At 40.7% G+C, this 22642-nt stretch overlaps 2 protein-coding genes across 4 annotated transcripts in view; one reads left to right on the top strand and one right to left on the bottom strand.

Annotated features, from left to right (window-relative positions):
- The window catches only part of LOC114693741 (integrin subunit beta 3 binding protein), a 62388-nt gene extending 49232 nt beyond the window's left edge, over positions 1 to 13156 (top strand). For all 3 annotated transcript variants that reach the window (XM_037202730.1, XM_037202731.1, XM_028870254.2), the window contains 2 exons: positions 10955 to 11002; positions 12950 to 13156. In XM_037202730.1, the coding sequence (XP_037058625.1) occupies positions 10955 to 11001 (47 nt within the window). In that variant the 3' untranslated portion in view covers position 11002; positions 12950 to 13156. The remainder of the gene's footprint in view (positions 1 to 10954; positions 11003 to 12949) is intronic.
- A 4360-nt stretch (positions 13157 to 17516) lies between these two features.
- Positions 17517 to 22642, bottom strand: part of Alg6 (ALG6 alpha-1,3-glucosyltransferase) — a 44949-nt gene continuing 39823 nt past the window's right edge. The window contains 1 exon segment of the mRNA XM_028870255.2: positions 17517 to 18050. Within this exon segment, the coding sequence (XP_028726088.1) occupies positions 17853 to 18050 (198 nt within the window). The 3' untranslated portion in view covers positions 17517 to 17852.

The following is a 22642-nucleotide window of genomic DNA, read 5'->3' as shown; positions in this document are numbered from 1 at the left end:
ACTCTCTTGACTCCACCCTTCTTCCCAATGTCCTTAGTCTGGCTTTCCTGTCCAGCTATTGGCCAGTCACTTTCTTTATTAGACCAGTCACAGCATAATTTACACCGTGTACAAAAGGATTATTCCACAGCATTGCTCTGCCCTGCTTCAGCTCTGTTGACAGTTGTTATAGCTGGGCTCACTCCAGTTAAAGTGTCACACCATACAACAAAACTCACTTGAGATTTATTGGGAAGGAAAAATCCAGGAGGGTGGCTGCCTCTAGGGTGAAGAGCAGCAAATTGAACAGGGTACAGAGCTTATATAGCATTTCTTAGGGGATGGGGGGCAGAGCTTTCCAGGATGACTTGGAATTAGTGGATTTTTGTGGTCTGATTCTGAGTCAAGCTCAGGGATTAGTAGGATACTGTGCTTAGGGACCTCAGAGATTGGTGGGATTCTGCAGCCTGACTCTGGGGCAAGCTCAGGGATTGGTGAGATTTCAAGCCCTGGTCTTAGGGTCAAGGCCCTTGGCCCTTTTCACCCTACACGTATTACAGGTGAGCCACCATATGCTCCTGGCATTTATGTGGATACTGTTGAAACTTTCTGTCTTTCTTCTTCTTTTTTTAGTGTTTGAGATTGTCATAGTCTTTACTTGCTAAGCTGTTATTCTATTGCGGTTTATTATTTCCTATAACATGGATGAGTTTGCCTTTTTCTTTATTCTGAAGGATTCCTTCAAGTATTTAGTGTCAAGCACTGGCCCTCATGTCAGGCCTAATGCCAGTAAGTTGGGACAAAAGCTCTGTGTCACACCGTCAAACCCCATGGGCTGGAAGGGTATCTAGCTGTGTGTCACAAATCCCTTTATCCTATTTGCATCATGGAAAGTGTTTTTTCTTCAGTTATGTCAAATAGTTTTTCTGTGTATAGAATTCTAGGTTAGTGATCCATCCTATCTTTTAAAGATTCTCTTGAGGAATTTGTTATTATTCTGATGGGCCTGCCTTTTATGTGACTTTATGTTTCTTATAATTTACAACATACTTTGTTCTGTATCTTTAATGTTTTATTCACAATATGATATAGGAAAGTTCTGTTCTTGTCTTTTTTTTTTTTCCAACTTCCTCCTGTGCCTGACTGGGCATCTCTTTCCTTAGATATGAGAAATATTCTGCATACCTTTAGTTGAAAATGTTTTCTGTGCCTTTCACATGAAATTCTTCTCCTTCTCCATGCTCATGACTTGTAGACTTGGTCTTTATTCATAGAGTCCCATACATTGTGTTTACCCTTCCTTATTAATTCGTCTTTGTCATTGTCTGCATATTCCACTTCATCTATCTTGTTTCCACCCCGAGTTTTCTGTCCTCCCCTAGCTGTATCCCACTTATTCTATGGAGCTTCCTATTGGATGTAGTGAACTTGGAATTTCTTGTATTTCACTTGATTTTTGTTTTTCTTATTCCACTTTCATATCCTGTATTGACTTGTTTCTTTTTATTTTATGTGTGTGGGTATTTGGCCTACATGTATGTCTGTGCATCACATGCATGTTGTGACTGTGGAAGCCAGAAGAGGGGACTGGATCTCCTAGAACTTGAGTTACAGGTGGTTTTGAGCCTCTGTCTCAGTGCTAGAAATTGAACACAAGTCCTCTGCAAGAGCAACAAGAACTCTTAACTGCTGGGCCATCTCTCCAGCCCCTCCATCTTATTTTTTGAGATAAGGCTTTTACTGAACCTGGAATTTCTTGGATTGCCCAGACTGGCTGGCCAGCCAGCTCTCAGGATCCACCTGTCTCTGCCCTTCCAGTACAGGAGACACAGACATACACCACCATGCCTGGGTTTTATGTGGGTGCTGGGGATTAGACTGACTGAGCCATCTACCTAACCCGGACTCCTTCATTTCTTTTAGCTATTTTTGTTCTCATAGAATTCACTCAGGCATTTATTTATGTCCTCTTTGATATTTTTGAATAACTTATCATCATTCTTTTGAATTAATTATTTGGGATTTGATATAACTTACTCTCATTAAAGGACATTACTGTGGGATAAATGATTTTTTGGAGGAATCATTTTGCCTTGAATTTTCATGTTTCTTTTGTTTTGACCTCGAGACTTGCACATCTGGTAAATCTTTGATTTGTTTTCCTGTAAATCACCTCTGTTCTTTCATTTGAAGTGATCTCAGTGTAGGAAAGTGACTGAGTTGTAGTAAGGTTATGGTGGTGTTTTCTGCTAGACTCCATGTCTAGCTTAGTAGTTAGACCCTCAACCCATATGTTCAGGCACCAGGCTTAATCCCTACTACATCACTGAAGGTAGAACACTGTTTGCAAAAGCAATCATTATCAAAGATAGGCCAGCTCACTGTGAAAATAGAGTAACGGTCAAATAAAAAAAAAATCACCACCAAATGCTAGTCATTTCAGGAAGTAAAGGAAAACTGATTGATAGTGCTGTGTGCACTAAGATGTTAGTTATTGTGTATAAGTGGGAAGGGAAAGCAGAGTGAGACTAGGGATTAGTATTGGCTTGATGGAGAAAAGGGGAGGAGGGGGGAAAGTAATAAAGGGACCAGTGAGGAGAGGTAAAGAAATCCAAAAGGCAGTCAAGAAGCCCTATCCTCTAGGAGGCGGCAATAACAAAACTGCACACACAAACAAGCTGTTATGTTCTTGAGGAAAGCCTGTCCACAAAGACAGGAAAAGAAAGTCTAGAGTTGGAAAAAAAAGAGACAGCAGAAAATACTATTGTTTTCCTAAAAGGGAAGAAAGAAGCCCTAGCCTGAGGGCCTCAGTGTGCCAAAGCCTGAGCTCTAGGCCTGGGGTGCCCAGTCCAGCCCAGGTGAGCATGGGAGAGCACTGGATCCTCTCTGCGCCTGCAGCTCTGTCACCATTATGGCTAGCCTTCAGTGCCTTTCCTAACCCGGGGTTGCCTCCTCAATCTTGGATCTGGGGTCTAGGCATAATCTCAGAGTCCTCTCTTGCTGAGAGCTGCTGGTAGCAATGGTTTTACCAGAGACTGTGGGAGTACACACCAGGTGACAACTAGTATTCAACAGGTTGACCCTCCAGGTGAATAACTGATGGGGAGCCCCACCTGGCAAGGACCATGGGGTCACTGACTGTAAATGACCAGTTGCTCCTGTCTGTAATTCATTTGCCACTACATTTCTTCCCTAAAAACTGCTATGGGTATTTTCCCACTGCTTTTGTGTTTATCTCATGTATATATTTCATCTATTGGGCACACTTACAGCTGTGGATGGCCAGGAAGATGATTCCTGCCTAAATTGTATAATTCTGATGAATAGAATACTAGGATATTTTTTCTTTACTCATACCAACATAGGAAGATGGCAATGTTCTCAGCTACAAAGACAGCCTTTTACTCATTTTGCTAAGACCTCAGAACAAATCCAAAATAGACTGAGTTGCCTGTGGAGACAGTTTGCTCAAGGACAAATTCCCAAGTGTCTATTGAACCAAAGTCAGGCTGATACATTGAGACATGGCTTCCTGTATAGGTCCTCTTGGCAGCTGGCTTTCTGCATGTACTCCCTACTTCAAGGTTCAGCCAGCTGTTTATCGTTTAATCCCTGAATTTCAATGTCACTTTCTGTCTGGGAACCCTGACCACTTAGAGCTATGTACACAGCCAAGCCTTACTCACTGACCAGTCAGCATGACCTCCCTAGCCTGAGAGAAACTGTGTGACTTATCCTGTGTTATGACAATGGGTCAGACCCTGAAAATGTAACAGATAATTGTCCAGAGTTTGGCTGTTGAATTGTGTGTGTGCTGAAAGGGAGATGTAGCTGAGTGTGTAGAGAGAGAAAATGCGAAGATATGTAACTGTGGAGACAGAGATGTGTATGTACAGGAGAGTGAATGAGTGAGAGAATGAATGAGTAAAGAGTGAGTGGATGATGTAGTAGAGTGTGAAGGACTGTAACAGGGTAGAGAGAAGAAAGAGATGTAACTGTATATAGAAATATATGGCTATGTAGGAGAAAGATATATATATATATATATATAGAGAGAGAGAGAGAGAGAGAGAGAGAGAGAGAGAGAGAGCGAGAGAGCAGTGTGTAAAGAATATAGCTGTGTGGAAACAGAGATTGTCGGAGAGAGGACTTTTTAGATTGAAGGAAAAGAGAAAGTTACCATCAGAAGGCATGCTTGTTTCCTTATTTACCCCTCAGATAGAAGTCCAGCCCTCGCCACATTCATGGCTTTTTTTTTTTTTTTTTTTTTTTTTTTGGTATACCCTGGTGCTGACTGGAGGCTGGACCTCTAGTTAGCAGGACTCTCTATTTGGGGGGATACTGTGACCTCAAGGGTGATACAGATGTCTGTGGAAGAGTCACCACCATCTCCTGAGAAACTGGGGCAAGGGTGGTATTGTTCTCTCCGGTCAACTTGTTGAACCCACACCGGAAGTAGCAGTGACAGCAAACCAATTCCAGAATCTACATTCTCTTCCAGTGTTCTCCGGGCTCCTAATCTCTAGCACCTCACGTGGTGGAATGGGGACCCCAAAGGATGAGCTGCAGGAGGCTTGGGACATAGCAGTCTGGCAGTACTTACTAGGAAACACCACGTTTATTGGAGACTTGTGTCTGTTCCTCTTCAGACTCTGGCCCTAACCAGATTTGCACCTTGCTAAGCATTGAGTGGATCCCATCCAGTTCCTCCCCGCACAGCTTTGCACATCTGGTAAATCCTTGATTTGTTTTCCTCTCAATCACCCTGTTCTTTCATTTGAAGTGATCGCAGTGTAGGAAAGTGACTGGGTGGTAGTAAGGTTATGGTGGTGTTTTCTGCTAGACCCCATGTCTAGCCCAGTGGCTAGACCCTCAACCCTCATGTTTTGCAGTGTATTGCTGGTGAGGTTTCTGTGTCATCCAGACTGATGGAAGGTCTGGAATTGCCAAGCCCCTAACTCGGCAGGGATCTCTTTTAAAATGCCAATCTTGGGCTGCTCCTGATGAGTGCTGCTCTGGTCAGATGCCCAGCAGAAACCTCCTTGTTCTTAATGACTGAATAATACTCTGTTGTGTGTAGAAGAATGAGAATTTTAATATTCTGACATGAATGCCACTCAGCAATCTCTGCAAGTGGAGTTGGCCTTGGCTAGTTGTATGTTAGTCTACCATCCTTAAGGACAAGCAACTACTACTTATTAAGTACTAGGCTTAGGTTTCCAGGACTAGGCTCAGCAGATCTGTACAGCAAATTACAAGATAGTTATTTTCATTGTCTTCATGGACAATAAACAAATACACAAAACTTACTAAGAAATTTGACCAAAGACACTGCCACTTAAGTTACAGAGCCGGAACTCCGGCTAAAAGGCAGTCTGGCCTTTCCATGATTTCATGGTTCTTCCCAAATCAAGTGAAGTCATCTGGTCACCCCAGCTTTCAGATTATACATTAATATAACAGACATTGGGTCAACCAGTCTAATATGTCTGACTGGGCTTAAGACTTGAACAGTAACCTCCAGTGGTAATACCAGATTCCAGTCAGATACAGAGGCCAGCGGCATTACCCAAGGGTCGCAGCCATGGCAAGATGCCTCCAAAGCTGTTGTAGAGGGCAAAGTAGACTCTCGTACCGCTCACTTGTCCTGTGGCCTGGGAGGAGATTGGGCTCTCCTCTCCTATTTTAGCTCTCCAGAGCCTGACTGCAGTGTGTCGCTGTTTCACTTCCTAACCTGACAAGATTTAGATTATGTGACATTTCTATATTTATTTCCCAATGGGAAGAAATCCGCTATATCTTCTGTGTCAACGGTACAATTTTTAAATCCATACTTTCCTAGAATGATTAATAATTTACCAAATTTGGGGAAATGCAGGAAAAAATTCTCAGGTAATTAGTTAACAGAATTATGACATTTATTTCATTTATTGGGGGATGACATAGACACTTGTAGGGGTCAGCTGGTAAATTACAGGAGTCAGCTCTCTGCCTCTGTCATGTGGCTCTTGGGGATCGAACTCAGGTCGTCAGGCTTTGGCAGCAAGCATCTTCACCGCTGAGCCATCTCACCAGCCCTCAGATAATTCTAAAGAACATTTCCCGAACGTATTAATACGTCACTAAAATCTTTTAGGGGCTTTTGGATAATATGCCATTCCTTTCTGTTATCCCCCGTACCTCAATTCTTTGTGCATTTATGCAAGACCAGCCTTGTAGCTATTCTCTGTTATTTGTAGACGTGCAGACTGACTTGTCCATTACCAGACTCTTACAAAGTTAGGTTTCTTTCATTCATAGAAGAAATTGTATCACTAAATCATGTTTTGAAATTTCCAATAGGCACTAGTTACTTGTTGTAGAGTAAATAAAAACTTAATTTAAAAACCTGTTTTCATGTTATTTACCAGTACGTGTTGTTCTTATTTACTATCTGGATCATGTATTTGTATTGATAATCCAACATTTCTATATGGCACAAGCTACATTAGCTCTTTCTGTCTTCTAGGGTACTGAAAGTTCTTCACTTTTCAACTTACGAAAACTTGCTTCCTGTGTAATTTGAATCTGAGTTCCTGCATTCCCCTGGATGCTCTCCCCCACTGCTTTCTCTGGTTCCTACTATGCATATTTGCAGTTTGGGTTTTTTGTTGTTGCACACACAGGATTTTTCTTTGCTAAATTAACAACTCTCATCTCTTCTTACCATATTGATTGTAAGAAACACTTGCTAATTTTTGTAACATCTGAGACTCGTCTGCTTTATTGTGCTCCCTTGGAGATTGGGCTTTGATTCTTAATGTTTTCTAACTTACTTTTTTCTATTACTATCCAGATTTGTTTAAATTTTAAAACCTCTTGTGAATTTTCATGACACCAGAAATAGTTTTTTTGAATCAGCCCTTATACTATATACTGAATTTGTTCCATGTCTGTAATCATAAAAGTGGGACTAGTCAGTCACTTGTTTCACTGTCAACAACACATCCCTATGGTGGCCGTTTAGGATGATGATGGTAATTCTTCTTATCCTTCAGATTCTTCTAAAGTTGTCCTAGAATAATTACAATAGGCAATTGCAGGAGAGTTGCAACATTTCCGCTGCCGTTGCCCATTCAGATCGGTCTTTTCCTCTTTCCCCGGCGCCAGTTCCCTTCCCTCAGCACCACTTGCAGCTGCTGCTGCAGCAAGAATGACACTCGGGATTAAGTGAACAGGCACCTGACACGTACGTACGTATGTACGTACCGTGAAGGCTTCAGGTAACTAAGAGATGTAAAACATCCCCGGTAATGTGAAGAGGTCACTGAACTTTTCTGAAGAACGAGACCTTATGAATCAGAATGCCTTCTTGGACTGTGTGAGTAGCAGGCATTCCTCTGCTTACCCAGGGTCTTGAACAAAGGACAGCTTCTTTGGCTTACTTAGGGTATAAGACTAACTTCACTTTCCTTAATAATATTGGCTTTATGACTATTAGGAAAACGATGAAATGAAAGGTTTCTTTTCTGTTAGATTTGGATGTGGATTTTCATAATTATTTTAAATTTGTTACGCATAAGATTTAAGACATCTGACTATTCAGTGGGCTGAGACGGATGGAATGTCACACTGTCATCACATGGTAAGGCATGAAATGTATTTGCTTTACACAATCAACCTCTACTAAAAACAACCTCACACAGATATCCCTTAGTCAATAGATGGCATTCTGTAGCACTTGGCATTTTCATTTTTTCTAGAGATATTAAAAAATGCCCTCATTGTTTGTCTGTGTCTAGGAATTCCAGTAAACAAAATGTTTTTGAAAAGAATGTAAGCAAATTGTAGAGCAGTTGCCAAGATAAGAAATCAAGACACTCAGTTTCAGTCCAAAACATATTTTATGTTTTGAGAATAACTGTGTAGGTTGCTGAATGCATATTTCAAATGCAGTATAACCATCTGAACTTTACAGTGTTCAAAAAAGTTGATTGTTTCAGCTATTTGTAACAGAAACTATTTCAGAACTTCTAGCTCTGGTCTTTTGAAAGAAGCACAGACTGTTTTCTTTAGTTAACGTCCATTGTAAAATTCATCTTGGTTCTAGGATTCTGAAGTTACCAAAGTCTTTAAGCTCTATGACAAGTTGCAGCCCCTTTTGTACTGACACTATAAAATAGTTTGATGTGGCACTGCCTTTTCGTTCTGGCCACCACTGAGGTATTTTTAACAAAAATATGTTTTGCTTCTCTCAACTCAGTCCTGAAAAAGTCTTCATCAAATTGGCTAAATCCTTTTACTTCCTGAAGACTACTATCCTTTTGGCTTTTCATCTTGGAAATATCTTTGGGGCGGGGGGAGCAGAGACTTCAGTTTTAAAAGCACTCATTTGAGCTTGAAGATTCCCTTAAACATTCCCCCATGTGCTGTCCTAGATTTATTTGGAGATAACTGTTAATTTTGTACCACAAATTCACATTAATGTACATGGCAGCCCTCAGCCCTTAATACGGATTTGCCGTTGTGCATGCGGCGTGGGTCCCGCCTCTACTGTGGATGATAGTAATGTGCTTCTCTTCTGCCGAGCATCACTGCTGGGAGAATACTACCAACTGCTGGAAATGCTTACTTGAGATCTGCCTTGGAGTTAAGGAAAACCAAACAGGTTTATTACTTTTCAAAGTCTTTTACATAATTTTCTTCCATGATTTAAATTTTTATGCTTTACTTAAAGAATAATTTTCTTTTGAAAAAAATCTGTAGCCCATGTGAAAATTATACATTTGGACTCACTAGCAATTACGTGTTTAAAGGTGTAAATAACTTGCAAGCAGACAGGACAAACATCCAGGTGTTCTTATGTGCTGATGACAACAAAATTGAAAAGAAAGACTGTAATAATTCTGACTGGTTTGCTCTGCAGAAGATATTGATTATTTGTGTGTGGTGAGAGATTTGGAAAATTCAATTAAAGGAGTTGTGCAAAGGTTTCATAAATTTCCCTTCTCCAGCGTGTACACAGACATTGTTGCCTTTTAAATCAATGCAGCACTTCACAATATATTTTCTTTGAAACATAAAAATAAATAACATTTAAACAGTTCTGCTTACTACAGAAACAAATTTTATTTTCTGTGAAGCATTTAGTCATGTGCTATCACTGACTCATACACATTTGCCAGCTGTAACAAATTTTATGGACACTTCCCTGGAGACATTGCTCACATACTATGAATTTTTAAATGAACAAATGGTGAAGAAGGGATGTCAGCAATATAAAAATTGATCAGTTAAAAGATAAAAGCATAAGTAAAGAGATTTGTATGGTAGCCTTAATAGGTTTTATTAAATAAAAATACTATAAAAAGACAGTAATGAGTAGACTGAGGACTGGCTGTTCTTGAGGAGGAGAAGAATTATCCTGGCACATTTACAGAAATTGGTTTTTTGTCACCTGACAGGTGAACAGTTTCCATTTTAACCCTGAAAAGCAGAAAAACTCACCCCACCCCCAAGACTCACATCAAATTGCTAAGTGGCATCCATATTTTAGACACGTATATAACAAAGTATATTTGCATTGTTATATAGCTAATTATGTTAGGTGGTTTCCTGTCCATCACAGACTCAAAAGAGAAGGGAGGTCATTTGTATTCACACTTAGTTTCAGCCCACTGGAATGGCTGGGCCCCTCTGCCGCTTTCCTTCCACCAGATTGCTGTCTCCTCTCCTGCTCATCTAACTGCTCAGTCGGTCATGATGGCCCATCCTCTGGGACACTCCCCATTCTCCCAGGTACAGCAGTTGCTGCATGTTGTAGGCTCCCATGGTAGTTGTCAGTGTTTGTTAGTGACTGCAGTGTGTTTGTGTAGAGCATCATCATGCTCAGATTGCTGGCCTTTCTGTGGACTATTCTGTATTGCAGCCGCAGAGCCTAGGTCAGAATCTGAAGAGAGGGCTGGGTGTAGCTACAGCAGAGCACCTACACAGAGCCCAGATCAAAGGTCCTTTATGCAGTCCAGTGGCTGGGTAAATGTCTAGTCTAAGAATTTTAAAATATTATCTATCAGAGGCACCCAACAATAGTGATGTCTGACTCCAAGAACTATCTAAGCATTTTCAAACACTTAAGTTTTTTTTTTTTGTTTTTTGTTTTTGTGTTTTTGTTTCATTGAGTGAGTTGGTTGATTTATTTTGGATGGGGGACTCACTGTGTAGTCCTAGGCAGCCCAGAACTTGCCATGTAGATCAGGCTGGCCTTAAATCCAGAGATGCAACTACTTCTGCCTCCCAAGTATTGGGATTAAAGGTTCAAAAATACTTAGGATTGCTCTGTTCATGTACTTCATTAATTAAATGTTTACAGAATGCCTGTCATGAATTAGTCTTCTGACCTTAGAGACACCAACAAGATAGACATTGTCCTGCCCTCAGAAGTAGAGTCCAGCAAAAGAGCAAGTAACCATAATGAAGCATGAAAGTATAATAGCAATAGCATTACATGTTGATACTCTTTGTAATAATGCAAAAGGCATACAACAAATACCTTGGCTATTATAAATTTAAAATATATATGCTGAAGTAGAACCAGAGTAACCTCTGAGATGTTGAAATAAAAATTATAAAGCCTAAACTTGTTTATTATGTAAAATAAAAGTTGAGGGTTTCTTTTTAAAGATTTATCTATTTTTATTTTCTGTATCGATGTTTTCCTGCATGTACGTAAATGCACCATATGCATGCAGTCCCCACAGAGGGTACTGAAGAGGGCATCCGATCCCATAGAACTGGAGCTGTAGATGGTTGTAAGCTGCTGTATGAGTGCTGTGTGACCCTGGGTCTTCTGCAGGAGCAGTAAGTGTCCTTAACTGCTGAGCCAGCTTTCCAGCCCCCAACTTCCGTTCATTTTAATTTCACTTGATTCGGTATTTACTTTGTATCATATAGTGTGGCAAGTTATTCTGAACTCTTTTCATCTCTTTTTTTCATGTAGAACAACATCTTGACAGCTTTGAATTCTTAAAAGCCATTTTGAACTGAGGTAATGTCTTGCTTTTCTAATTCAGCTAACCTTGTTAAATTTCACGGTTTTGGTCATGTAAAAACATTTAATTTACATTGTAAGATTTAATTAATTAGTTGGCTATAGCTTTCCTCTAGAGCCATTACTACTATTTTGTAAAGAGAATCTTTTTCTGGTAGCTAACTATAACATATAAACTACCAGTATGTCATGATGTGATATGTTCAGTAGTTCACTAGATGGAATATGCCTTGCTTGCTTCGGACATTTTCTTCATTTCATCCACACCTCTGACTGGTCCTCACCCTCGTGAAGAGGGCTTCCATCCCAAGAGTAAACCAATCTCAGCTGCTACGCTATCTCAAGTATATTCATTTTATCACTTCTCCATCAAAATTGTTCCTCCTCTACCTTTCTAGGGTTTGTAGCACTCAGACCAGCTTAAAAACTCAAAACAATTCAGAAGTGATATGATATAGCAGCATTTTAGGTGTGGAGATGGAATTTTGAGCTATTCTAAGTCATACAAGTTCAGACTCTTGTTCTAGAGTTCTGGCCCATTGCACAAAAATTGTGACTCTAATGAGGATCAAAGTATCAGCTTGGAGAAATAGATGTCCCATAGGGCAAGCCCTCTGGCACAAAAAAGTTAGTAATTAACATGGACCAGGCCTTAAAGCAGAAGTGTAATCGCCTAGAATTCACACCAAACTAAACTTGAATTCAGTGCACTGCCCCAAACCTGAGAGGAAAGCTTGGTTGTTAAGTGTGTGAAGACCACAGACCTGCCTTGTGTTCATGATTGCAACTGGCCACGTGAGGACAAGGTACTCTCCTGACCACACGCAGCTAGGAAGCACAAAGGCCCATGAACTTGAGATCGGCAGCGATAGTGAAACTACACATGAGAAAGAATGGTGTGTAAAATTAATGACCTATAATATCAGTAAAATGTAGGCCAGTCAGTGTTCTGGATTCTGCCTTTCATGGGGTGTAGAGCAAGGAATAGTTGATAATAGATATAAACATTGCTTTCTGCTGTGAGTGCCAGCGAAGAAAAAGCAGTGTTGGAAAGTTCACGACAGACATAGATCGGCTCAGGAAGGCGTGACAAGGAAACTAGTTAGAGACTGGGGACTTGACACCAGCTCGAGCAGTGTGGTGCACACAGCCGCAATCCCAGCGCGGAGAAGATGGGCTGTACACCTGGGCTTCACAGCAAGCATGTCTTAAGGTGGGAGGGACATCCTACTAATTCTGCTCTTTATTATCTCTGTCCAGGAACCATTTACATTCTATTAATAGGTGCCCTGGACTTTACTAGCAGAAGAACTGAGAAAACCTGCTATTTCTCCTTTAAGTCAGGATTCCACTAATACAGCCAGGCCTGATCACACTCCTCCTCCCTCATCCTCCTAAGAGCTGGAATGACAGACATGTACTAAATATACCATGGTTTGGATGGGTTATGTAAATATGCCTACGTACGCACAAAATATCAGGAAGTGAGACTAAGGAAAGCTCGGGGCAACACAGACGGTCGCCAGCCTCATACAGCCAGAGATGGCCCAGCAGCGAAGAGTATGAGGACAGCAAGTATCTAAAGTATGCCGTAGAACATGTGGTTGCCATGAAGGACGAATACTGCCACTATCTGTTATACCGTAACATAACTCTTAGTATTCAAAATCAAAATAGTTCTCCCAACAATCAGGGTCAGCTGATGAACACTTTTTTTTTTTTTTTTTTTGCAGTGTCTGATATTACAAAAAAAAAAATAAATGTTTTAAAACCCAAAGATGTTTAATGCCACCTCTGCTACGTACCTATAACCCTATTCACGTCCTAGGTTCCCCTCAGCCTGAATTGTAAATGGGGCTTGTGATCCTCCTTGGTGAGAGTAAATTAGCCTAACTAGCATCTCCTCTATGGTAATATTAATACGAGCTTTTCTCCCCTTTCTAGTGTTACCTTCACGTCTGACAACTGTGTCAATCTACATGGGTACTAGTCAACCTGTAAGAATGCAGACCAGACCGAAATGAAGAGTCAGTGAAAGTAGACCATTAAGTTTACAACCCATCTTCTAAGACAAGAAACGGAGTATTTGTGGATTGTTCTAAATAAGAAAAAATAAACGAGTCCATTGTGCACTGCCTTCTTATGTAAAAATCTGTGTGTGTGCCTGTGTATGTTGGGGGGCGGGCAGGTATATATTTACCATGGTACAGGTCCTCACATGTCAGCCCACCATCCACCTTAAGACGGGGTCTCTAGTTCACCAGTGTATACACCACTTAGCTGGCCTGTGAGCGCCCAGTGAGTACAGATACATGCTTCTGCCTCTGGCTTTATCTGGGTCCTCGTGATCCACATGCAGGTTCTCACACTGAGCCATCCATCCCCCAGCCCACCACTGTTCATGACTTCTAACTGCTGCTGAACACGAGGAGGGAAAGAGCCACCACGTGCCTGCAGGCACGTTGGTTTCATCAGTTGCCAGTATCTTCCCTGACGCAGTGCTCCTAAGTCTAAATGAGATCATCTGTCACCACTAGGAGTCCCCAGTGGGACACACTGGGTAGGAATCTGTCCCAGTCACCACACAGGCCCTTCTTGGCAGCTGCTGAAGAAAGCACCTGCTGGAGTCCCTTAAGCCCTGTGGACAAAGGCATCTAAATTGTGTTGTCAGTGGGTCCTGTTGGAGTATCAAAATTCTCTCAAAAGTATTTCTCATATTTCTTTACACAAAAATAAAGAGTGCCATCAGAAAAGCTAACTAATTTGTGAAGGTGAATCTTACTCAGAAGACTCAAAAATAAGCAAATGGAAGCTTATCAGTATCTAAAGTAGGTACCAAATTACATGGCAAATAGCATTTAAATAATTTCTTAAGTGATGCATGAGATAGATATATGTTAATTTGGAAACTAATTCATGATGATGTAATAACCATCTTCTATATCCCAAAGGCACTTGGAAGAAATGTACTCATGGTGAACAGTGTCTGCATCTGCCTGATCATATTTAAAGGCACAGAAGAAATGTGTGTAATTAATCTGCCCAGTAAATACCAACTTGTAGCACTAGGCAGGTGCAAGTCTAGATAAAATTTCTTGCAGCTAATTTAAACTTTCTACACACACCACTGGATAATCTCAATGTAAATAATACATTTCTTCTTGACCCTTTAAGCCTTGCAGTACAGGACAGTCCTGACTTCTGCTGCACATCACCTATGTTCCTGTCCACGTTTAACACTTGTGGATAGAGTTATGACTCTACCTTTGTAGAGTAACATACTTTACTGAAACTCACAATACGCCAGGCAAACCAGGAACCAGCTTTCCCCCGTACAGTCCCAGCCAGTTTTTAATTTACAGGTTACTTTGTGTTTATTGGAAATTGGTAGTGTATGGTGGAACTGGTGTCTCCAGTGTGTGCTGTTCCACTCTGGGGACCATTGTCTCTGCTCAAGAGAAAATTATTGTGAACATTTTAAGATTTCACACATTTAGAAAACACTGTAATGAATCCAGGACAAACATTTAAATATTCAGTTGGTTTTGACTAAATTCAGACTCCAATAAATTTAAAGCAAAGGCAGAACGTGACCTCTTCCAGATTACTTGAAGCATTAGCTTAGATGTGTGCTTCTGTGGTGTTTGCATTACAGTCTGTTTGCACTGTAAGGATAAAGGGGAAGGAGAATCATATACTGTCACATCTTTATAACATAGTTTTGAACACTTACATACTTAAACACTGCTACAAGGAAGTAAGTGCTGTTCTCTTGGTACTTGCCCTAAGTAAGTTTTGACAAAATTAGTCTAAGATGTCACTTGATGCAGTATGACTTAAAAAATAAAAACTTTGTAGGAAAATGTGAAACAAAAATCAAGATTGAAAAGACCTCATTTTCCACTTAGAAACATTTCAGATTGATATCTTAAAGGTGTTTAAAAAAATCTGTTACTATAAATGGCATAGGTCCTAAGCAGTGGTTCAGTCTCAGTCAACTATTCATTCAACCTAATTGCCTTCTGAGTCTCCAGGAACTACTTAAGCAAGAGTTTTTGTATATCTGTTGACTAAATATCAAGGATACTTTTAAATATGATCCTTCAAATATGTTACCCAAAACATACTAATATAGATTGTTCTAACAGTGAAAACTAGGGCACAAGCCAAAACATTTTATAAAGTACCCTGCATTAGTCAGAAAACAAAGGGTTAAGAAGTAGATTGGTTTCACATGTAATGAGTTATGTAGGTATGTGTTTAAGGCAGTTACTGTGTGTTTGACCTCTTGATATACTGAGCATTTGCCTTTCAGAACAGCTGGGTCTGCTGAGAATCATTTCCCAGTTCTCTTCATTGTAGATCAGATGACTCTCGCTTTATCACCCTTAGAGGCCACATGAAGGACAAAGCAGAAGGATCCACACACAAACTAATGTTTATATGGGGGGAGGAGGAGGGATGTACCTGGCCCGGATAGTCCAGTCAACAAAAAAGAAACGAGTTGAGAATTGGATCCACTGTGTTCCTCTACAGTTTTTTTTTTTTTTTTTTTTTTTTTTTCAGCCATCATTTGTTCCTATTGAACTGTTTGGCTGCCTTGACCTTTGTGCATGTCTTGCTCCCTTACTTGTGGTTTGTGATTTGGACAGATTCCCCACCCACCCCAAGGCCTCGAAGGATAAAGATTCTAGTGAGCTTCACATGATACACGAACTCACACCCTATTCTCTTGCTTTAAGAAGCAAACCTGGGGGCTGGAGAGATGGCTCAGAGGTTAAGAGCACTGACTGCTCTTCCGGAGGTTCTGAGTTCAATTCCCAGCAACCATATGGTAGCTCACAACCATCTGTAATGAGATCTGGTACCCTCTTCTGGCCTGCAGTCATACATGCTGTATACATAATAAATAAATAAAATATTTAAAAATAAATAAATAAATAAATAAAATTAAAAAAAAAAAGAAGAAGCAAACCTGAGTACATTAACAGTGGAGAACACTGCATTTCTCAAAAATGCCTCTTCACTCAAAAATATATTTGAAAAGAACACGAAAGACTTCGTTTTTTGACAGATAAGAAAACAAGGCTTCCTATCTTTACTTAATTTTGTATAACTAAGTACTATTAAACCTCCCGTGTTCAGGCTAGCCTCGAACTCATGATCCTTCTGATTGTAGTTCCTAAGTGCTAAGATTACAAGTGTGTACCACCAAGCCCAGCTCTAAGTGCATCTTAAGCTGGTTTCTAATGAATATGAGAGCTGCTGACTTACACTGCCCATCCCAAGTCTCCTTTAAAGCTGAAGGTTACTCAGTATGGTTAGGCTATATCATCTGAAAAAAAAAAGTGTTTCTACTGAAAGAATTTATGTACATAAGAAATGCTAAATCTAGCACCATGTTTATACTGTTAATTACTTTTATTTTTGAGTAATAAGGTTGCTCTACTGAATTTCTGGCAAGTTAGACCTTTGTCATTAATGGAAATCAGCATTTCTGTGTTAAACTCAGATACATTTTTTTTTTTTTTAAAATAGAGTATTAGAGTTAAACCAGCCAGCCAAGATGCTGTCAGTCGGGCCCAGTGGTTACGAACAGTGGCCATGGACAGTGATGCCCCTGCTGACTGGACAGTGACCAAGGCTGCTTCTCTGTGCTGATCTTGCCCTTTCAATCCTCACGCACGTTTGCTGTGTCTAGGCCCACTTCCTTTATCAGACTGAGAAACACACATTTCCTTGCATCAGCCTATTCATGTCCAGAACTAATTCTTTCTACTACTTTAGAATATGCCATTAATGACTTTATTTTTTAACTATATTATGAAAGAAATATACACAAAATAGGTTAGTGGTAAGGTGACTTTAATTTTTATCAGAGACTAAAAGAAAGAGCTTTCCATGAGAAAGAAGAACATACTACATGATTTTTACCAGCTGAGACCAGTACAGCGAGCACAGGGAAGGGAGAATCATAGCTATGGACATGGGGGGGGGGGGCGTGGCCTGAGTAAACACTGTGTCAGTGGAGACCTGACACACGGAAACAGAGGGAGATGGAATCTTGATAAAATAGTTTAATTTAGAATGACTAGAAATGTAGAACTAATGACCATGAGTAACCAAAAAGGCTTCAAACTTCTTAGATTTATAGTCAGTAGTTCTTTTTAAAAATGGAATCAAGTGATTCTATATCCCTGGAAACAAAAATACCATTTACTTTATTAGCATCCAATTTTGCATATGCAATGATACATATTCAATTTCAAACAGTATAACATACCTTTTCAGTAATTAAAAAAAGTAAATTCCCTGAGATACAACTTTAAATGAGATGCTTATTACTCATATGCTAAAGCTCAAACAAGACAGAAGCTTAATTCTTCCAATAAACTCACTATAGTTACAGTTTTTAAAAAAATCATAATTTACAGAATGTATTTCATTATTAAATATTGGCATTAAGGACATTTTTTCTCTCCCTTTTTTGTTGAGACAGGGGTATCATGTAGCCCAAGCTAGCCTCAAACTTTCTATGTAACCAAGGATGACCCTAAACCAAGGTCCACCTGCCTCTACCTCCTGGTACTAGGACTGAAGATGTGAGCTACTACAACCAGCTGGGACATTTTTTTTCTCTTATTTTATCATTTAAATATCTGTAATTATTACCAAAATTACAATATGCTTTACCAAAAAAATACTTAAAAAGTCAGTGCTTTGGTCCCATATACAGTTTGTGTAGGTAACAACAGGCAGTGACCATTTCTTTTCCTATGACACCATGATTCTAAAGATGTACACTCACTCATACATAACAAAAGATTGCATTTGACTGGGAAAATAGCTAGTTGATTTTCTTACGATTTCTTCCATTTCTGGAATCCCACATGATTACAATGTTAAAGTATACCAAGAAGAATATGAAGTTTACACAGGACACAAAACACACCAGCACAGAAAACAAGTCTGGTAATTTCTGGGGAGGGTTCACCGTGACACTCAAAATCGTCAGAAGGACCATGGTGACGACTGAAGACAGAAACTGTAAGAGAAAAGAAAAACTGTTACTGAGTGGCAGAGAAGGCTGGGCTGGTGTGCTGGCTGCATTTGTCAACCTGACACAAGCTGGAGTCGTCTGGGTAAAGGGAACCTCACCTGAGAAAATGCTTCCACCAGCTGGCTGTGGGCAAGTCTACAGTGGGTTTTCTTGATTAATGACTGATGTGGGAGGTTCCAACACACTGCGGTGGTGTCACCCTGGGCAGGTGCTCCCAGGATGGGCAAGAAGAGCAAGCCAGTGAGCAGCATTTCTCCACAGCCTCCACTTCAGTTCCTTCCTCACATTCTCACAGAGTACTGTAACCAGGTATGTAAGCCAAATAAACCTTTCCTCCCAAGATGCTTTTGATCATGGTCTTTTCTCTTTTTCTTTTGGAGACAGGGTTTCTCTGTGTAGTCCTGACTGTCCTGGCACTCACTCTGTAGACCAGGCTAGCCTTGAACTCAGAGATTAACCTGCCTCTGCCTTCCGATGTGTCACCACCACTGGGCAAAATGTGCAGCCCAGGTTGGCCATGAACTCATGATCCTCCACCTCCTTCAGCAAATCCTACTGGCGTGTACGACCACAACCGGCAGTCATGGTCTTTATCCCAGCCACAGACTTAGACAGCTGATGAGATTGATTTGCAGCTGTTATATTAGCAGAACTGCAGGTGAGAGCTTGAGGATGTCCAATCTGTCATACAAGTAGATCTCAGCTTTGGCTTTATATTGGAATCATCTGACAGACTGTTAAAAACCTCCATGCATAGGCCATACCCCAAGCAAACTAGAAATTTAAGGATAAGCCTTAATATTTAATATAAATAACTGTTGTTAAAGCTCTCCAGAGGGTTCCCATATGAAGCTAAACTTTCAACCTTCGTCTTTGTTACAGTGTTTTGGGGGGAAACGGGAGGGAGTGCACTCATGCCATTGTGTGTGTGTGTGTGTGTGTGTGTGTGTGTGTGTGTGTGTGTGTGTGTGTAAGTCAGAGGGTAGTTTGCTAGCCAATTTTTTCCTTCGACCATATGGGTCCTGGCAGTCAAACTCAGATTGTCAGGTTTGATGGCAAGTGTCTGTACCTGCTAAGCCATCTTGGTGGCTCAGAACCTGTCTCTTTAATGCAATATGTAATAGATAATGTTTATGTAAACATATGTGCACCTGTGTGGGTACATAGTGTATGTGTGCATGCATGTTAGGGTGCCCAAGGCTGACGTCAGGTGTCTTCTGTCACTCTCTACCTTGTGTCTCTTGCAGATCTTCAAGCTCACCTGTTCAGTGAGCCTGGCCTGCCAGCTTCCTCCGGGAATTCCTTATCTCCGCACCACGCTATGCTCACCAAGCTCTTATAAGTTCTGAGGATCCGAACTCCAGTCCTCAGCTTTTACAGCAAGCATTTTACCTGCTGAACCTTCTCCCCAGCCCAATATACAAGTTTCAATAACCCCCAAACACCATTCTACAGGCTACTTAGTGTTTCACACAGTATTAGGAAAGGCTGGTGGCAGCAGTACACACGGTCTATCCTTCCCAGTTTTGTCCATCACGGCCTCACACTAAATTCACTTGATGTCAGCCTGCTTGGACTTAATTTAGACTAATCAGTTCAGTACTAGTATAGGGGCATTCTAGAGTTACAGACTTTTACTGTCCCAAATGCCACACAACACCAAAACTTCATCTTTCAACAGTATGGCTTTGTCCTTGTCTTATCTATATGGTGGGATGCTTAATTCCTTACTCCCAAACATCTGAATAGCTATGTAATTAATTACATTAACTAATTACACACATTTATAAGCATAATTTTAGAAGTTAATTAGTCCTCTTTAAAAAATTGATTTTAGGGGAGGCGTATTTATTTACATTATTAGAAAAAATTCTGTGGTGGTTTGAAAGAAAATGGCCCCCAAAAGGAGTGGCACTATTAGGAGGTATGGCCTTGTTGGAGGAAGTGTGTCACTGTGGGGGTGGACTTTTTTTCTCAAGTATCTCTTAGCGTGACAAGCAGTCAGCTTCCTGTTGCCTGCAAGACGTAGCACTCTCAGCCCAGCACCACATCTGCCTGCATACTGCCATGCTCCCCTTCATGATCACAACAGACAGAACCTCTGAAACTGTAAATGAGCCACCCTCAATTAAATGTTTTCATTTATAAGAGTTGCTGTGGTCATGGAGTTTCTTCACAGCAACAGTAAACCCTAACTAAGGCAATTCCAAAGGCAGCTTTCCCCTCAACAACCAATGAATGGATAATGAAAATTTGGTATACATACACTATGAAATACTACTACATAATTTGAACGAAGTTCTCCCATCTGGGCTCGTCATGCTGCCCCCAAAAGCCAAAGACCATCTAACAAAAACCAAAACACTAGGCCTGAGAAGCCCCTTTTGAGTTAGTGCAGGGTTATCCAAGAGACTCCCCAAACATTACATGTTATGGTTATTAACCCCGACTGCCCCTCAGAGGTGGAGAGTAAGGCCCTACTGCTGAAGAGACCATGCATTCAGATGCATTGCCCGGAGGCCCCTGGGCTGGAACTGATTTGAGAACCTCCTCTCTAAGGACTAGTTCTCATGGTTCAGAAGGCACCATGCAAGTTTGCAAAGAAGGAAAGCAACCAACCAACAGTCCTACCCACATATGGCACCTGGGGACCACAACAGTGGTACATGGCACAATAACCCTAAGGGTGCGGAAGTGGCACACAGACCTTGGTGGTCACCAACAGCTCTCTAACTGTACTTAAGACCCTCTTAACAGGAAAGATACCATGCCTGGTACTGGAAACATAGCCAACGACTCAGGGCTAGTGGCATCACAGATCTTAGAGAACCTATGACTACCACTTGAGTAAACCAGCATAACCCCTAACTACATTCTAAATATCCTTACACCCTAGGGAAGTGTAATCCTCATCCCTCATCAAGGAAACTTCTCTTTGAAGCAGAGGGAGATTGTTACAGAAACCCACAACCAATCATGCTTAGGTGTAGAGTCCAGACCTAATGGCTAAACCTATAAAATAACGCCCACATTTAAGGCTCAGGGATCATTGCAAAAGGGGTGCAAAGACTGTAAGAGCCAGAGGCTTGGTCAGTCTGCTGTTGAGACCATGTTCCCTAGGAATGTCAGAAGCTATACCCATAGTCCCACCAACATGGCTGCCTACACAGGAGCTGAACGAAGACCACAGCAATGGACATGCATGCTACTGTGCTTGGGGAAAGTGCACAAGGTCTCAGCCCTACACAAAGAACTACAGGCAGTTAAACACTGAGTGGGAGAAATAATCTTCCCCAGGGAAGAGCAGACCTACTGCTTTTCCAATATCAAATGGTCCCTGAAAACTTACAAGTAACATTATATAGACTGAACAGGTTGTGTTTAGTAGTATATATGTATATGCATATGTGTATGTAACAACAATTCATGAAAAAAAAAGAGGTCATGAATTTGAAAGACACCGAGGAGTATACTATATGGTAGGGTCTGGAGGTAAGAAAGGTAAGGAGGAAATTAGGTAATTATATTTTTAATTATTTTTTAAAGTTAGGGTTTCTATTGCTGCAATGAAACACCATGACCAAAAAGCAAATTGGGTAGGAAAGGGTTTATTAGACTTACACTTCCACATTGCTGTTCCTCACTGAAGGAAGTCAGGACAGGAACTCACACATGACGTTTACAGGAAAGGAGAAATAAACCAGACTGGCAAATATTTTTCCTCACATGTGTACATCACTAAGCTCAGGCCCTCTGCAATAGCGGTGTGCACTCTTAACTACTGAGCCATGTCTCCCACCCAATCAAAATTATATATTTTAAATAATGTATAAAAGACTTGTGCGACTCAAAAATAAAACACACAACTGAATTAAAAATAGGCAAAGGTGGCTGAAGCAATAGCCATCATTGAGAGGTTACCTAGAATGTGTAAATTTTATTACCAGCTGATGGGGAGATAGGAAGAAGAAAGATTTGAGTAATCCCCCCCCCCCAAAGATAGATAATTGGCCAGTAAGGAAATGAAAAGATATTCAACATTTTTCATTAGAAAACTGCAAACTGAAACGAAATGGCGCCACTTCCCAGCTAACGGGATAGCTGTGATCAAAGAGGCAGCAACAATACTGTCCAAGACATGGCGCTAGAAGCTTCCTCCCAGGTTCACGACAATTCAGAATCACGCTTGACTTTGGAAAATATGCAATTTCTAAAATATCAGGCATTGAATTACTATGGTGTCCAGCAACTCTACTCCAAGGTATACTTTCCAGGGAATGAAAGCAGGGGATTGCATATTTGTACACAGATATTCCTAACAGTATTACTCACAATACCAAAATCAACCTAATGTCTGTTAACCGATGGGTTAAAAAAAAAATGTGGAACATATTAATGGACTATAATTTATCAATCAAAAGAAATCTACGTGCTGATAATACACTACAGCATGAATGACTCTGCCATGAAAGAGACCAGTCATGAAGACCATACTTTATGATTCCATGCCATGAATTCGACTCTGTCCTACCTCAAAATTCATGGAGGGCCAGCGAGATGACTCAGCAGGTACAAAC

The sequence above is a fragment of the Peromyscus leucopus genome, chromosome 2 (genome assembly GCF_004664715.2).
Source record: "Peromyscus leucopus breed LL Stock chromosome 2, UCI_PerLeu_2.1, whole genome shotgun sequence".
Taxonomy (NCBI): Eukaryota; Metazoa; Chordata; class Mammalia; order Rodentia; family Cricetidae; genus Peromyscus; species Peromyscus leucopus.
This window is presented reverse-complemented; position numbering and strand designations above follow the sequence as displayed.